Source organism: Mytilus californianus, unplaced genomic scaffold, assembly GCF_021869535.1.
Source record: "Mytilus californianus isolate M0D057914Y unplaced genomic scaffold, xbMytCali1.0.p SCAF_8, whole genome shotgun sequence".
In the NCBI taxonomy this organism is placed as follows: domain Eukaryota; kingdom Metazoa; phylum Mollusca; class Bivalvia; order Mytilida; family Mytilidae; genus Mytilus; species Mytilus californianus.
In genome coordinates, this window is record NW_026262734.1 from 36,877,616 (window position 1) to 36,891,804 (window position 14,189).

Genomic DNA, 14,189 nt, shown 5'->3' on the forward strand with positions numbered 1-14,189 from the left:
GATAGATTGCTTTGTAACGGTTGATATGTTATAATGACCCCGTTATACCAAATTGATAATTCGAAAAGTCTATGCACACTTAACTGTGCACATTCTGTGAATGAAATTGTAGTTAATATAAAAAAAATTAAAGTGTCTCAATTTTCTAAAACCATCAAAATTGCCAAATTTCAATTCTAATCAGATTTTACCTGCACTAATTTTGAAGATCCATTACACAGTTTGAACTTTGTTGCTTACACACTTTTACAGTTTACGTTGATCAACTTGAAACTATTACAGACTGCAGTAAACTATTACACAAAGCTTTAGGGTGATATAACAGTTCGTCTTAATTTCTATTCTTCAAAAACGGGACGTATAATAATACACCGTTGTCCGTCCGTCCTTCCGTCTGTTTGTGTGTTCACGTTCAAACGTCTTACAAAACTAGAGGATGCTTTAATCAAATTCCTTGAAACTTGAATGGAATAATTTAATCGGTAAAAGACTGCTCCTTTTTTATTTTGAAAATTTCATAGTTTTTCTTTACAAAGTTACGTTAGTTTAACAGTCAGTCTGGCCGTTAGTTTTCTCGTTTGAATTGTTTTACATTGGCATTTCGGGGCCTTTTATAGCTGACTATGCGGTATGGGTTTTGCTCAATGTTGAAGACCGTACGGTGACCTATAGCTGTTAACTTCTATGTCATTTGGTCTCTGGTGGAGAGTTGTCTATTTGGCAATTATAGCACATCTTCTTATATTTTAGATCTACTTTGATGCAACTTTTCATGTCACACACTATAGCTGCAGAATGCGTTGGTCGATACTTTTGAATCATACAATTTCCATCACCAAAAAAATGCTGATTTTTGTACGTCATTTAAACGTTTTATAGACAAACTGGATCCCCGCGTCCTTGTACTGACGAGGTCATTGTGACGTCTTGACATTTGCAGACATCTCTGTATTTTTATGTTATTATTCAACTCTACCTACAGAAACATATCAATTTTATCATCTATCGCATTTATCAGATCCGCGATATGGAAACGATCACAGTTAATATATTTATCCCTTTATCTAACGTGTTGAATATAAAAATAAGAAGATGTGGTATGATTGCCAATGAGACAACTCTCTACCAGAGACCAAATTACATAGAAGTCACCGTACGGCCTTCAACAATGAGCAAATCTCATAGTATATGTCCAATAAGGGCACATATGATGTTATATACCATTGTCTAAAACCAAATATAACGATTCGTATCAAGCGTATGCAATTGAAACTGGCTGTTTTAGGGATTGCTAAAAGTAAGCTTTCTTTCACTTTTGAAAATTTTCTAATATGTTGTTCTAGCGATATAGTTCTTAAATCATAAAATGTGTTGTTGTTGGTATTGATAATCTCCTTTTTTAATTTGTCATTACATGAGACTTTACTGAACCGTCTGATTTTAGGCAAGTTTTCATATCATGTTGCGTATATTCTTGAAAATGCTTTGAACAATTTTTTTCAGGTTTTACACTGTTGTTGAGAATGTTGAACGTACTAAGCTCCCTTACAATTTTGAAAAGTGGCAGGACACTGATTTTCTTTGTATCTGATAAACAAAACACAGCTTTGCTTCCGATAGTATTTTGGTTTTGGTTTAATATGTCCATATTCATTTTTGCTATAATTATTTCAAATTTGCCCAAAACTACAAAATATGCAACCAGGAGCCATATCTCCAGGTATTTCAAATTTAGTTCCACGATCTGAAACACATCATAAGGTGGATTGAACTTCAAAAGAGAGACAAAAGATACCAAAGGAAAATTCAAACTCATAATTCGAAAATAAACTGACAACGTAATGGCTTAAAAAGAAAAAGACCAACAGACAAACAACTGTACACAAAACACAACATGGAAAACCAAAGACTGAGAAACACGAACCCCACCAAACACTGGGGTGATCTCAGGTGATCCGGAAAGCTAAGCAGATCCTGCTCCATGTGACACCCGTCATGTTACTACCATAAAATATGTTCAAAGTTAACACATGGATTTGTCATACTATGAATTTAAGTAAAGATTGGAAAACTGTTTGAAAATGAAACTGCTGTGAAATTAATTCAGGAACTTAGCCTTCCCTATTTTCATAGAGTTTTTGCAAGGGTTGCTTATCGTTCGAAAAACGTATCATCCTTGTCACACGACGCATTGAATTTAACGTCATACTCGAACATGTCATACACTTCACATAGACAAACGGACGACTCGTCAGGCAGAGATACTGGGAAACCCAGAATACATACAGGGATTTCAGGACTAAAATATTGCATAACATTGTTATCTAATATGAATAAGAAATCTTTTTTGAATTAGACCGATACGGATTCGATATTTAACGTACTAACTAACAAGGTAATAGTCCGCTGAACAATATGCCACCGTATCTGGATACATAAGTTTGACTCCGAGTAGACGAGTCTTTTCTCTCTACACGTAATTTAGCGCGTTAAGTTGAGTAGGAGCAATTGCAAATTTTACAAAGTATTTCAACATTTGGTTTTGACCAGGCCGTGGACCAAACCCACGAACTCGTGCACTCGATGGGAGCACGCATGTTGGCAGATCTTTGTGCCCTATTATGATTTAATTGTTAAGACTGGTGGCGATTTAAAATTGATTTTCTATGGTTGTAGACCGGATGTTCAAATCTAGAATTCGTGTTTGTGAATATGGGTTACTGTCTCGTTATAATGACGAGTACTCCATATCTTCTTTCATTCATATGGAAGGTGCTTTTTCACAGTTTTTAATGCAGCATGCTTTTATAGCTATTATAAATCTTGCTTGATATTTATGACCAAACTCAGTAAAGACTCGTCTAAATTGCATTTAAGTGATAAATTCAACAACACTTATCTTAATGATATTTTTTCGTTAAATAATCAAGAATTTTCAAAATATACTGCCTAAATTTACCCAAAGGAATTTACTTTAAATAAATCAAATATAAACGGTAATAACTGTCCTTTCCTAGATTTAGATATTTCAGTTTTACACCAGAAACTCTACACTAAAATTTACAACAAAAGGAACGATTTTTCGTTCCCTATTGTTAATTTTCCTTTTTTGGACGGTGATGTTCCTTTGGCACCATCTTATGGTGTTTATATATCACAACTCGATCGCTATGCCCGTGTCTGTTGTGACGTTTTGAATTTCAATGAACGTAATCTATGTATTACTGGTAAATTATTAAGTGAGGGCTTTCGTTACCACAAATTACTTAAAACCTTTACTAAATTCTTCCATAGATATAAAGTTTTGGTTTGGAAGTTTGGTTGTACCTGTAGAAAACTCATTTTTAACGGGATAGCACATCCTAATTATTACGGAGATGTTGTTTACCGCGCCCGGAAATTTAGACACGATTCGGGTAAACTTATCGATCCTTTAAATAAACATATTCTAAAAGGTTACAAGTTCAACACTATAATTAGATCTTTCAATATTGTTTTTATTGGTATTAATATTGATTTTGTTATCAGTAAATTAAAATCAAACTAAATATTATTTTTATATACATATGCACATTCATGGGCATGGCTCTACAATCTGTCGATACCCGTATCTTGGCATTGCAAAAGGTCATGTTTTTCTCTGACTGTTAATGGCGTCTTTACACTAAATCCATTTGATGTTGGATGTGTACTGATTGATACTTTAGTCTTAGATGTATAATTTTTGTTATTAGTTGTTATTGGCTTTGAACTAGAACTAGCTGTCAGTGACAGCGAGTACTCTCAGATCTCTACTTAGTGTCTTTTTGTTGTGGGATGTATAAGTACCCTTCCACGTCCACTCTGTGTTTTTGTTATATGTATTTCTGCTTTGTATCGATCTGATGAGTTAAGCCCTTTTCAACTGATTTTTATAGTTTGTTCTTATGTTGTACTGTTACACCACTGTCCCAGGTTAGGGGGAGGGTTGGCGCGCCTTCAAACTAGTTTAACCTCGCCACATTCTGTATGTGCCTGTCCCAAGTCAGGATCCTGTAATTCAGTGGTTGTCGTTTGTTGCTGTATATCATATTTGTTTTTCGTTCATTATTCTGTACATAAATCAGGCCGTTAGTTTTCTCTTTTGAATTTTTTTCATGTATCATTTCGGGGCCTTTTATAGCTGACTATGCGATATGGGTTTTACTCATTGTTGAAGGCCGTACGGTGGCCTATAGTTGTTAATTTCTGTGTCATTTGGTCTCTTGTGGAAAGTTGTCTCATTGGCAATCATACCACATCTTCTTATTTTTATATTGATGCTTGCTCAGGATGCTTGTCTTGAAGAAATCAGTCAAATCTTAGATTACATGTAGCCTTTCGACCAAGTATTTATTAATAAGAATTCCATTTTGTATATTTTCAGAAGGAAATAGCAACAAGAGAACAGAAATCATAGCACAGATATGTAAATTAGTCGTGTTATAAACAATTAAAAGGAGTGCTTCGATGAAACGTTGGTATGCATTTGAAACCGCAAATGACTTACATCTGAGTAATAAACGTAATACGTGCAAAATGATACATCATTGTATGAAGACAAAATCAACCTTAATTCACTAATCTGAAAATCACATTTTAAAAACGGTCAGAAATTATGTTTTTGTCATTTATATTCAAGAAACAATTTGATTTTTACAATAAAAACAGGAAGAAGATCTTGGTTGTCTGTCTATCTCTATCGATATTATTCTGTCTGGTTTTCGGCGGAATAAATCATTTCTCATGCTGCATTCAATTTAAAGACCAGATTTCAAAAACTTATTTAAGAGGCTTTTACTCAGAAATTGAGAAGCACATAGTCATTGACCCTCCTACCACATGCATTCCAAAACATATAAATTGTATAAAATTAGTGATGGGTGAACACGAAGAACTTATGAAGGCTTCAGGATACATAAAACATAATAAAACAGGATATAAATGTCAACTTAGAAACCTTGTGGGAAATTGTAATGCTTTGAAAACAGCACATACTTATGTAACAGATTATAAATCAATCTTCAAAGAAGAGCTGGAATTTCCATTGGCGTTTGCTATAAAAATGCACACCAGCCCCGAACAAGCTGAACAGTTGCTACGAAATATATACCGGCCACATAATGTTTATTGTATTTACGTTGACAAGAAATCAAATGAAGAAATTTTCAACTTGATGAAAAAAGTAGGAAATTGTTTCGATAACATATTTATTGTCGAAAATCGTATAGAAGTTGTATATTCTAGTATTAACTTAGTCGAAGCTGAAGTTGAATGTATGCGAATTGTGTCAAAGTCAAAGAAAAACTGGAAATATTACATTAATTTAACAGGACAAGAATTTCCATTAAAGACAAATTTAGAAATTGTGAAAATATTGCAGAGATTAAATGGTGCTAACGATATAGAATCTTACGAGTACCCATTCATTATGCAGCAGAGATATACTAAACAACATGTTATCAAGGGTAATTCCATACACAAAACTAATAACTTAAAACATTCCTTCATCAAACGATTCCAAATGAGCAAAGGTTCAGCTTATGGCGCCTTTTCAAGGCCCTTTGTAGATTTTATTTTGTCTGACAATATCGCAAGAATGTTTTTAAAATGGCTGAATGGAACATACGCCCCCGAGGAAAGCGCTTGGGCAACGCTGAACTCTTTACCATGGGCACCTGGTGGATTTCCGAAAAAAGCAAAAAATCCCACGGCTTCTTTCTTGTCTCGTGCTGTAATTTGGAGTTGGGATAAGTCTAGATGCCGGGGACATTATATCAGAGGTATTTGCGTGTATGAGTCGGGAGATTTACCTTGGCTAGCACACAGAGAGGAGTTGTTCGCAAACAAATTTGATATCAATCGGGACCATGTTGTGTTGGACTGTTTAGAAGAGGTCTTACGAAACAGAACGAAAGACAATAGAGTGGAAAATTTAAATTGGGATTTTTATAATACATTGCCACATGCTGAATATTATGCTAAATTCAGACAGATGCAAACATCAAATAATTATCTACAACGAAAAAAAGAAATGTGGTTAAAAGATCACAATGTGACGGAAATGTTGAAACCAATTTCTAGTAGGGAATAAAAAGAATATGGCATTCTTCTTTGTTTTTTATGCATGTTTTCGTTTCGCAAAAGCCTATTACAATGTACATTGATATATATAAGGTTCTAATCCATAAAATTGATTGTGTCCATGCATTTGGTGCTTGAGCATGGAAACATTTCGATAAAAATAGTCCTATAGTCATAGTTCTTTTGCACAAATCACTACATCCTAAAAAAATATGAATACACAACCAATATAAGAATTTATGTAACTGTCGTGGCATCATAATTATATGAAGAATACATATACCGGGACTCAGGATATATAATAAAACAGATGTTTTATTCTTAAATTCTGTCTGTTTGTAACGTTTACAATTTTAAAAATCATCACGTCGAATTTGAACAAACGGTGATATGTGGTAAACGTCTATAAAAAAGTAACCCAACAACATACGTTAAGGGAAAATAGATACATGTAACCGCAGGTCTTTTAATAATGGTCAAACTTTCACACCGTATGACCAGCTCTAAGTTCACCAGTCTATATTATTAGAGACACAAATACCAAATTATCATTAAAAAAGATAAATCATCAAGAGACTGCATGTCGGGTTCCATGACTTGGAACAGTAAAATAAACATCTGACAGGATTAAGCTAATTGTGGGAGAACTCATTCCTTCCGTTTTATACCTCTAGCTATTGAAGAACTGAAGATAAATTAAATGCACAATTAAATTCAAACCAGAATGAACACTTAATTCAATTATATCGCTATTACATAATATCATTACCTCAAAAATGTAAACAACTCTATGAAATACCGTAGCGTAAGTTGTTTATAGGTGTTGTCGCATTCGATATTGGTTATTCCCTGAAAGTGAAATATTTTGATATCCTTCCATGTTCAAGAATAAATCAATAGTAGAAACAAATCTTAAATATTCTGGCCAAATTTTAATCATTGGTAGTTAACCCAGGAACTATGCTCTACATGTACTTTTTGATTTCATACGTAGAGAATATGCAAAAGGTTTCGTGCGTACTTAATACCTGTCCCACACATTAAGGTAATATGCCAGAGCTTGTGGTAGAACAGTTCTGTATTTTCACAGATTGTTTTACCTTCTTCGTTATTGTTGACTATTGTGATCTGTACTGTCCATAATCTAAAAAAAAAAATATTCTACTATCCTTTATATGTATTACACTGACGTAGTAAGCAAGTTGACATACTTTTTATTTAAGTGAGAAACAATATGCAGGCGATGCAAGGATAAAAACAGTATTATAATTTCATAGGTTGTTTACAGCCAACTTTTTTGTTATTCCCTCACTTACAGAATTGATAGTAAAAATGGGATGTTCAGTCTTCCTTTTGGAAAATTTTCCTGAAATAAAAGATCCGCTTTTTATCAGGGCGGAAATATCATACCTGGTGATGGGTAGAGTTTGAATATAAATTTTAATTATCAAATTAATCATTATCCTTTATTACATTGTAGAGTATAATCATGTGATCTGTTAATATTTTCCGGAATTTTTGTCTATTCCTGTTATCGATTTTATGTTTCACATTCATTTACAGCAAAAATATTTGAGTACTGTGGATTCATTAATATTAGTTGGATACCAACTTTCGTGGATTTCGTGGGAACAGGGGCATCACGAATTACAATGTTCATCAAATTACTAATTTTCTTAAGGAAGGTATGCAGACTTTGCCAAAACCACGAAATTTAATATCCACGAAAATGAATGTTTTCCTCAATCCACGAAAATTGGTACCCACGAAAATAAATGAATCCACAGTATATAGGAAAGAACAGACTGAGGGTTATCTTGTTTGATAACTGAACAATGGAATCAACAGGATGCACTTCTTTCATTAGAAGGAGTCAACTATCAAATAGATAACCAATTAAAAAATTAAAAGTAAAAATGGGGACAGTATTATGTAAACATTTCGAATCCAGTTTTACAAGTAGGACTAAAAACATGTTTCATGTGTAAATCTAAAATATTATATTTTATAAGAATAAATTATTTACATGAAAATGTTTGACCTGAAAGCAATGAATAAATAAATTTTCTAAAGATATAATATAAAATAAAGTGATGTGTTATGATTGACAATGAAACAACTATCCACCAGAGACCAAATGACGTGGATATAAATATTCATAGCCTATAGGTCACCATACGGCCTTATGTAATGAGCAAAACCCCATAGATATAGTCAGCTATAAAAGGTCCCGACATGAAAAAAAAACCAAAACTGAAATAGTTCAAACGCAAAAAAAAATAATAAAATAACGGCCTAATCTATTACAAAACATAAACGAAAAACGGATAAAACAGACATCTAGATTCGTTTCCCTTAAAATATTGGTCTCGATTTTCTGATTCTAAAAATAATCACTGACAGATGTCCGCCAGGTGTAATTTTTATAAACAATCAGATTTAAGATCCACTTATTTTATTATACAGGTCGACTCAGGGCGTTTTTCATATTAATTTATTCTTCTATATTTCATATCGTTTGATAGTTTGCTGTATGTTGTGTTGGTTCTGTTTTTGATTAGCTTTTATCTTTGAAAAGCCATACAAATTTAACGTTTTTTAATTTAATTCAATCTATTTCTAATTGCTTTGCATGAATGTGTTAATGGCACTAACCTTTCCTCCTAAACCAGAAATGGCCGGTATTGATGTTTACTTAAGGTTACAAATTTTAGATTAAGATCCAATTTATTTGCAGAAACAAATCAAGTAAATGATAAACAAATTTTATGTTCATTTAACTGTATTTTTGTTGTATGTTTTAAACAAATGTTTTTTTTTTTTTTTGTATTCATAAAATAAATAATAATTATTGATTTTTAAAGGGTGATTACTCAGATTTGTACTTTCCAATGATTAGAGGCGAAAATACCTTGTTCCTGAAACTTTATCTATGGATAAATACTCTTACTAGCCCTATAGCCCTAAGTTTCTATACTGCCACGAAGTTCTGGTGGTAGCGTGCTCGACTCTAATGCTGAAAGTCATCGATTCGAACCTATTCGTATTGCCGCTAAGCACGCCGCATTTAATAGTAATATTTGTACCGATCACTAAATCCTATCGTGAGTAGGGACTCAGCATTGTTCCGTTAATTTACAGCAATATAGATCCACCAGAATACTATAAAGTTCATTGGTTACACAAATTTCCACAACCACAATAAGATTATAAGAATGTGGGAAAGTTGGTGTTTATGGGCAGACAGTCTATCGTTTTTATCCATTTTCTTTTAGATTTTCTTTATTTTCCTCTCTTTTTATGGAGGGTCGGTAAGTCAATGTTTCCTTGATGGTTACCATTCATCATTTTTTAGTATTTAGTTATAGCTAACTATTAATATAACAGGGTAATATATCACGTCGATTACATGTAAGTATATGAAGGTAACCGTATGACCTTCAACAATGAGCATAACCCATACCTTGTAGTCAGCTATAAAAGATACAACATGAGAAAATGTAAATCAATACAAAAGAAAAAAAATAAAGGCCTAACTTATTTCTATGCAATAAAAAAAAAGATACATGTATAACAAACAGCAACCAACACGCTTCTTTTCCCTTATTTTTTTCTAGAAATAATTGATTGCTAGGTGAGAAAAGTCAGATTAGATATCCATCTTATTTTATAAGAAATTTCGAATCTGGGCGTTTTTGATTTGTTCTTCTTTCATGTCATTTGACCCTTTTATATATCTTTCTTTGAATCAGTCAGTGGTTAGCATTAGTTGAATCTATCACTGCTAAGCTTCTGTTATATCAGTCAGTGGTTAGTTTTTGTTGATTCTGACAGTGCTAAGCTTTAGTTGATTCAGTCAGGGGTTAACTTTCGTTGATTCTGTCAGCAGTGAGCTTTTGTTGATTCAGTCAGTGGTTAGTTTTTTGTTGATTCTGTCAGTGGTTAGCTTTTGTTGATTTTGTCAGTGGCTAACTTTTGTTGATTCTGTCAGTGGTTAGTTTTGTAAATTCTGTCAGTGGTTAAACTTTTGTTGATTCTGTCAGTGGTTAGCTTTTGTTGATTCTGTCAGCGTTAAGCTTTCGTTGATTCTGTCAGTGGTTAACTTTCGTTGATTCTGTCAGTGGTTAACTTTCGTTGATTCTGTCAGTGGTTAGCTTTTGTTGATTCTGTCAGTGTTAAGCTTTCGTTGATTCTGTCAGTGGTTAACTTTCGTTGATTCTGTCAGTGGTTAACTTTCGTTGATTCTGTCAGTGGTTAACTTTCGTTGATTCTGTCAGTGGTTAGCTTTTGTTGATTCTGTCAGTGTTAAGCTTTCGTTGATTCTGTCAGTGGTAAGCTTTTGTTGGTTCAGTCAAGTGTAAGCTTTCGTTGATCCTGTCACTGGTTAGCTTTTGTTGATTCTATCAGAACTATGCTTTTGTTGATTTAGTCAGGGATAAGCTTTCTTTGAATCTGTCAGGAGGTAGCTTTCGTTGATCAAGTCTTTGGTGGACTTTTGTTGATTCTATCAGAACTGTTGTTATTGTTGATTCAGAAAGAAATAAGCTTTCGTTAATTTTGTCAGTTGTAAGCTTTTGTTGATCCTGTCAGACGTAAGTTTTGTTTATTCTGTCGGGGTAAGATTTTGTTGATTAAGCCAGGAGTTAAATTTTTGTTGATTCTGTCAGTGCTAAGCTTTTGTTGATTCTGTCAGAGGTAAACTTTTGTTGATTCTGTCAGTGATAAGGTTTCCCTTATTTTGTAAGTGGTTAGCTTTTGTTGATTCAGTCAGTGGTAAGCTTTCGTTGAATTATTTAGGGGTTAACTTTCTTTCATTCTGTCAGTTGTAAGCTTTTGGTGATTCTATCGGATGTAAGCTTTTGTAGATTTTGTCTTTGGCTAGCTTTTGTTGATTCTGTCAGTTGTTAGCTTTTGTTGATTCTATCAATGGTAAGCTTTTGTTGAATAATTCAGGGGTTAACTTTCGTTAATTCAGTCAGGTGTTTGCTTTCATTAATTCAGCTTTTGTTTATTCAGTCAGGGGTAAGCATTTGTTGATTCTGTCAGTAGCTAGCTTTTGTTGATTCAGCAAGGTGTTAACTTTCGTTGATTCTGTCAGTGGTTAGCTTTTGTTGATTCTGTCAGTGTTAGCTTTTGATGATTCTGTCAGTGGTTAGCTTTCGTTGATTCTCCGTCAGTGGTAAGTTTTTGTTGGTTCTGTCAGTGTTAAGCTTTTGATGATTCTGTCAGTGGTAATCTTTTTTGATTCAGTCAGGTGTGAGCTTTCGTTCCTGTTACTGATTTGCTGTTGTTGACTCTATCAAAAATAGGCTTTTGTATATTTAGTCGGGAATAAGCTTTCGTTGATTATGTCATGCAGTTGCAAGCTTTTGTTGATCCTGTTAGTGGTAAGTTTTGTTTATTGTATTGTTGGTAAGATTTTGTTGATTCAGTCAGGAATAGGCTTTTGTTAATTTAGTCAGGGATTAGCTTTCATTGATTCTGTTAGGAGGTAACTTTCGTCGATCCGGGCTGTGGTGAGCTTTTGTTGATTCAGTCAGTGCTAAGCTTTCTTTGATTCAGTCAGGTTTAGCTTTCACTGATCCTGTCACTGATTAGCTTTTGATTATTCTATCAGTGCTAAGCTTTTGTTGATTTAATCAGAGATAAGCTTTCGTTGATTTTGTCATGCACTTTGTTAGCTTTTGTTGATCCTGTAAGTGGTAAGTTTTGTTTATTCTATCGGTGGTTAGTTTTTATTGATTCAGTCAAGGGTAAGCTTTTGTTGATTCATTCAGTGGTAAGCTTTCGTTGACCCTGTCGATTGTTAGCTTTTGTTGATTCTATTAGTGCTAAGCTTTTGCTGATTCTATAAGTGCTAAGCTTCTGCTGATTGAGTCAGGGATAAGCTTTTGTTGATTTTGTCATGCAGTTGTAAGCTTTTGTTGATGCTGTCAGTGAAAAGTTTTGTTTATTTTGTCGGTGGTAAGCTTTTGCTGATTCAGTCAGTAGTAAGCTTTTGTTGATTCAGTCAGTTGTTAGAAATAGTATTACTTGATTCAGTCAGTGCTAAGCTTTTATTGATTCAGTCAGTGGTTAGCGTTGTTGATTTGTTCAGTGATAAGCTTTCGTTAATCCTGTCACTGGTTAGCTTTTGTTGATTATATCAGTGCTAAGCTTTTGTTAATTCAGTCAGTCAGGGTTCATCTTTCGTTAATTCAGTTAGTAGTTATTTAGTTGATTCTGTCAGGGGTAAGCTTTTGTTGATTCTGCTGTTGGTTAGCTTTTGTTTATTTCATCAGTGCTAAGCTTTTGTTGATTTAGTCAGGGATAAGCTTTCTTTGATCTTGTCAGTAGTAAGTTTTCGTTGATCCTGTCTGTAGTTAGGTTCGTTTATTCTATCGGTGGTAAGTTTTTGTTGATTCAATCAGGGGTAAGCTTTTGTTGATTCAATCAGTGGTGAGCGTTCGTTGATCATGTTACTGGTTAGCTTTTGTTGATTCTATCAGTGCTAAGCTTTTTCTGATTTAGTCAGGGATAAGCTACGTTGATTTCGTTAGTCGTAAGCTTTTGTCTTTCCCGTCAGTGACAAAATTTGTTTATTCTATAGGTGATAAGCTTTTGTTGATTCAGTCAGAGGTTACTGGTAGCTTTCGTTTGTTCTGTCAATAGTGAGCTTTTCTTAATTCTGTTAGTGGTTAGCTTTTTTTTTCTATCATTGCCGAGCTTTCATATATTCTGTCAGTGGTTAGCTTTTGTTGATACTGTCAGTGATTAGCTTTTGTTGGTTCTGTCAGTGCTAATCTTTTGTTGATTCAGTCTGTGGTTAGGTTTCATTGATTCTGTCAGTGGTAAGCTTTCGTTGATTCTGTCAGTGATTAGCTTTTGTTGAATCTGTCAGTGGTAAGCTTTTGTTGATCCTGTCGTTGGCAAGCTTTCGTTGATTCTGTCAGTGGTTAGATTTTGTTAATTCAGTCAGGGTAAGCTTTCGTTGATCGCGTTTCTAATTAGTTTTTGTTGATTCTATCAGTGCTAAGCTTTTGTTGATTAAGTCAGTGGTTAGATTTCATTGATCCTGTCAGTGGTAAGTTTTATTTATTCTGTCGGTGGTTATATTTTGTTGATTAAGTCAGGACTTAGCTTTCGTTGATTTTGTCAGTGCTTATCTTTCGTTCATTCTGTCAGTGGTAAGCTTTTGTTGATTCTGTCAGTGATAAGCTTTTGATGCTTCTGTCAGTGGTAAGCTTTTGTAGATTATGTCAGTGGTAAGCTTTCGTTGATTCTGTAAGTGGTAAGCTTTCGTTGATCCTGTCACTGATTATCTTTTGTGGATTCTATCAGTGGTAAGCTTTTGTTGATTTATTCAGGGGTTAACTTTCTTTCATTCTGTCAGTGGTTAGGTTCAATTGATTCTGTCAGTGGTAAGCTTTTTTTATTCAGTCCGTGGTAAGCTTTTGTTAATTCTGTCGGTTGTATGCTGTTGCTGATTCAGTCTTGAGTTAGTTTTTCTTGATTTTGTCAGTGGTTAGCTTTTGTTGATTTTGTCAGTGGTTAGCATTCGTTAATTCGTTAATTCTGGCAGTGGTTAGCTTCTGTTGATTCAGTCAGGGGTTAACTTTTATTGATTCTGTTCTGTTACTGGTTAGCTTTTTTTTAATTCTGTCAGTGCTAAACTTTTGTTTATTCAGTCAGGGGTTAGCTTTCTTTTATATTGTCAGTGATTAGCTGTTGTTGGTTTTGTCGGTGGTAAGCTTTCATTAATTCTGTCAGTGGTTAACTTCTGTTGATTCAGTCAGCGGTTAACTTTCGTTGATCCTCTCAGTGATATGTTTTGTTTATTCTGTCGGTGATAAGCTTTTGTTGAATCTGTCAATGGTAAGCTTTTGTTGATTCTGTCAGTGGTAAGCTTTTGCTCGTTCAGTCAGGGGTAAGCTTTCGTCGATTTTGTCAGTTGTTAGCTTTTGTTGATTCAGTCAGTTGTTAGCTGTCGTTGATCCTGTCACTGGTTAGCTTGTGTTGATTCTATCAGAGATAAGCTTTGTTGATTTAGTCAGAGATAAGCATTCGTTGATTCTGTCAATGTTAAGTTTTTGTTAATTCTGTCAGTG

At 34.0% G+C, this 14,189-nt stretch overlaps 1 protein-coding gene across 2 annotated transcripts in view; it reads left to right on the forward strand.

The window, feature by feature from the left end:
* LOC127711038 (beta-1,3-galactosyl-O-glycosyl-glycoprotein beta-1,6-N-acetylglucosaminyltransferase-like) overlaps positions 1-6,127 on the forward strand; it is a 38,060-nt gene extending 31,933 nt beyond the window's left edge. For both annotated transcript variants that reach the window (XM_052216986.1, XM_052216987.1), the window contains exon 2: positions 4,406-6,127. In XM_052216986.1, coding sequence (XP_052072946.1) covers positions 4,637-6,112 — 1,476 coding nt within the window. In that variant the 5' untranslated portion in view covers positions 4,406-4,636 and the 3' untranslated portion in view covers positions 6,113-6,127. The remainder of the gene's footprint in view (positions 1-4,405) is intronic.
* The last annotated feature ends 8,062 nt before the right edge of the window (positions 6,128-14,189 follow it).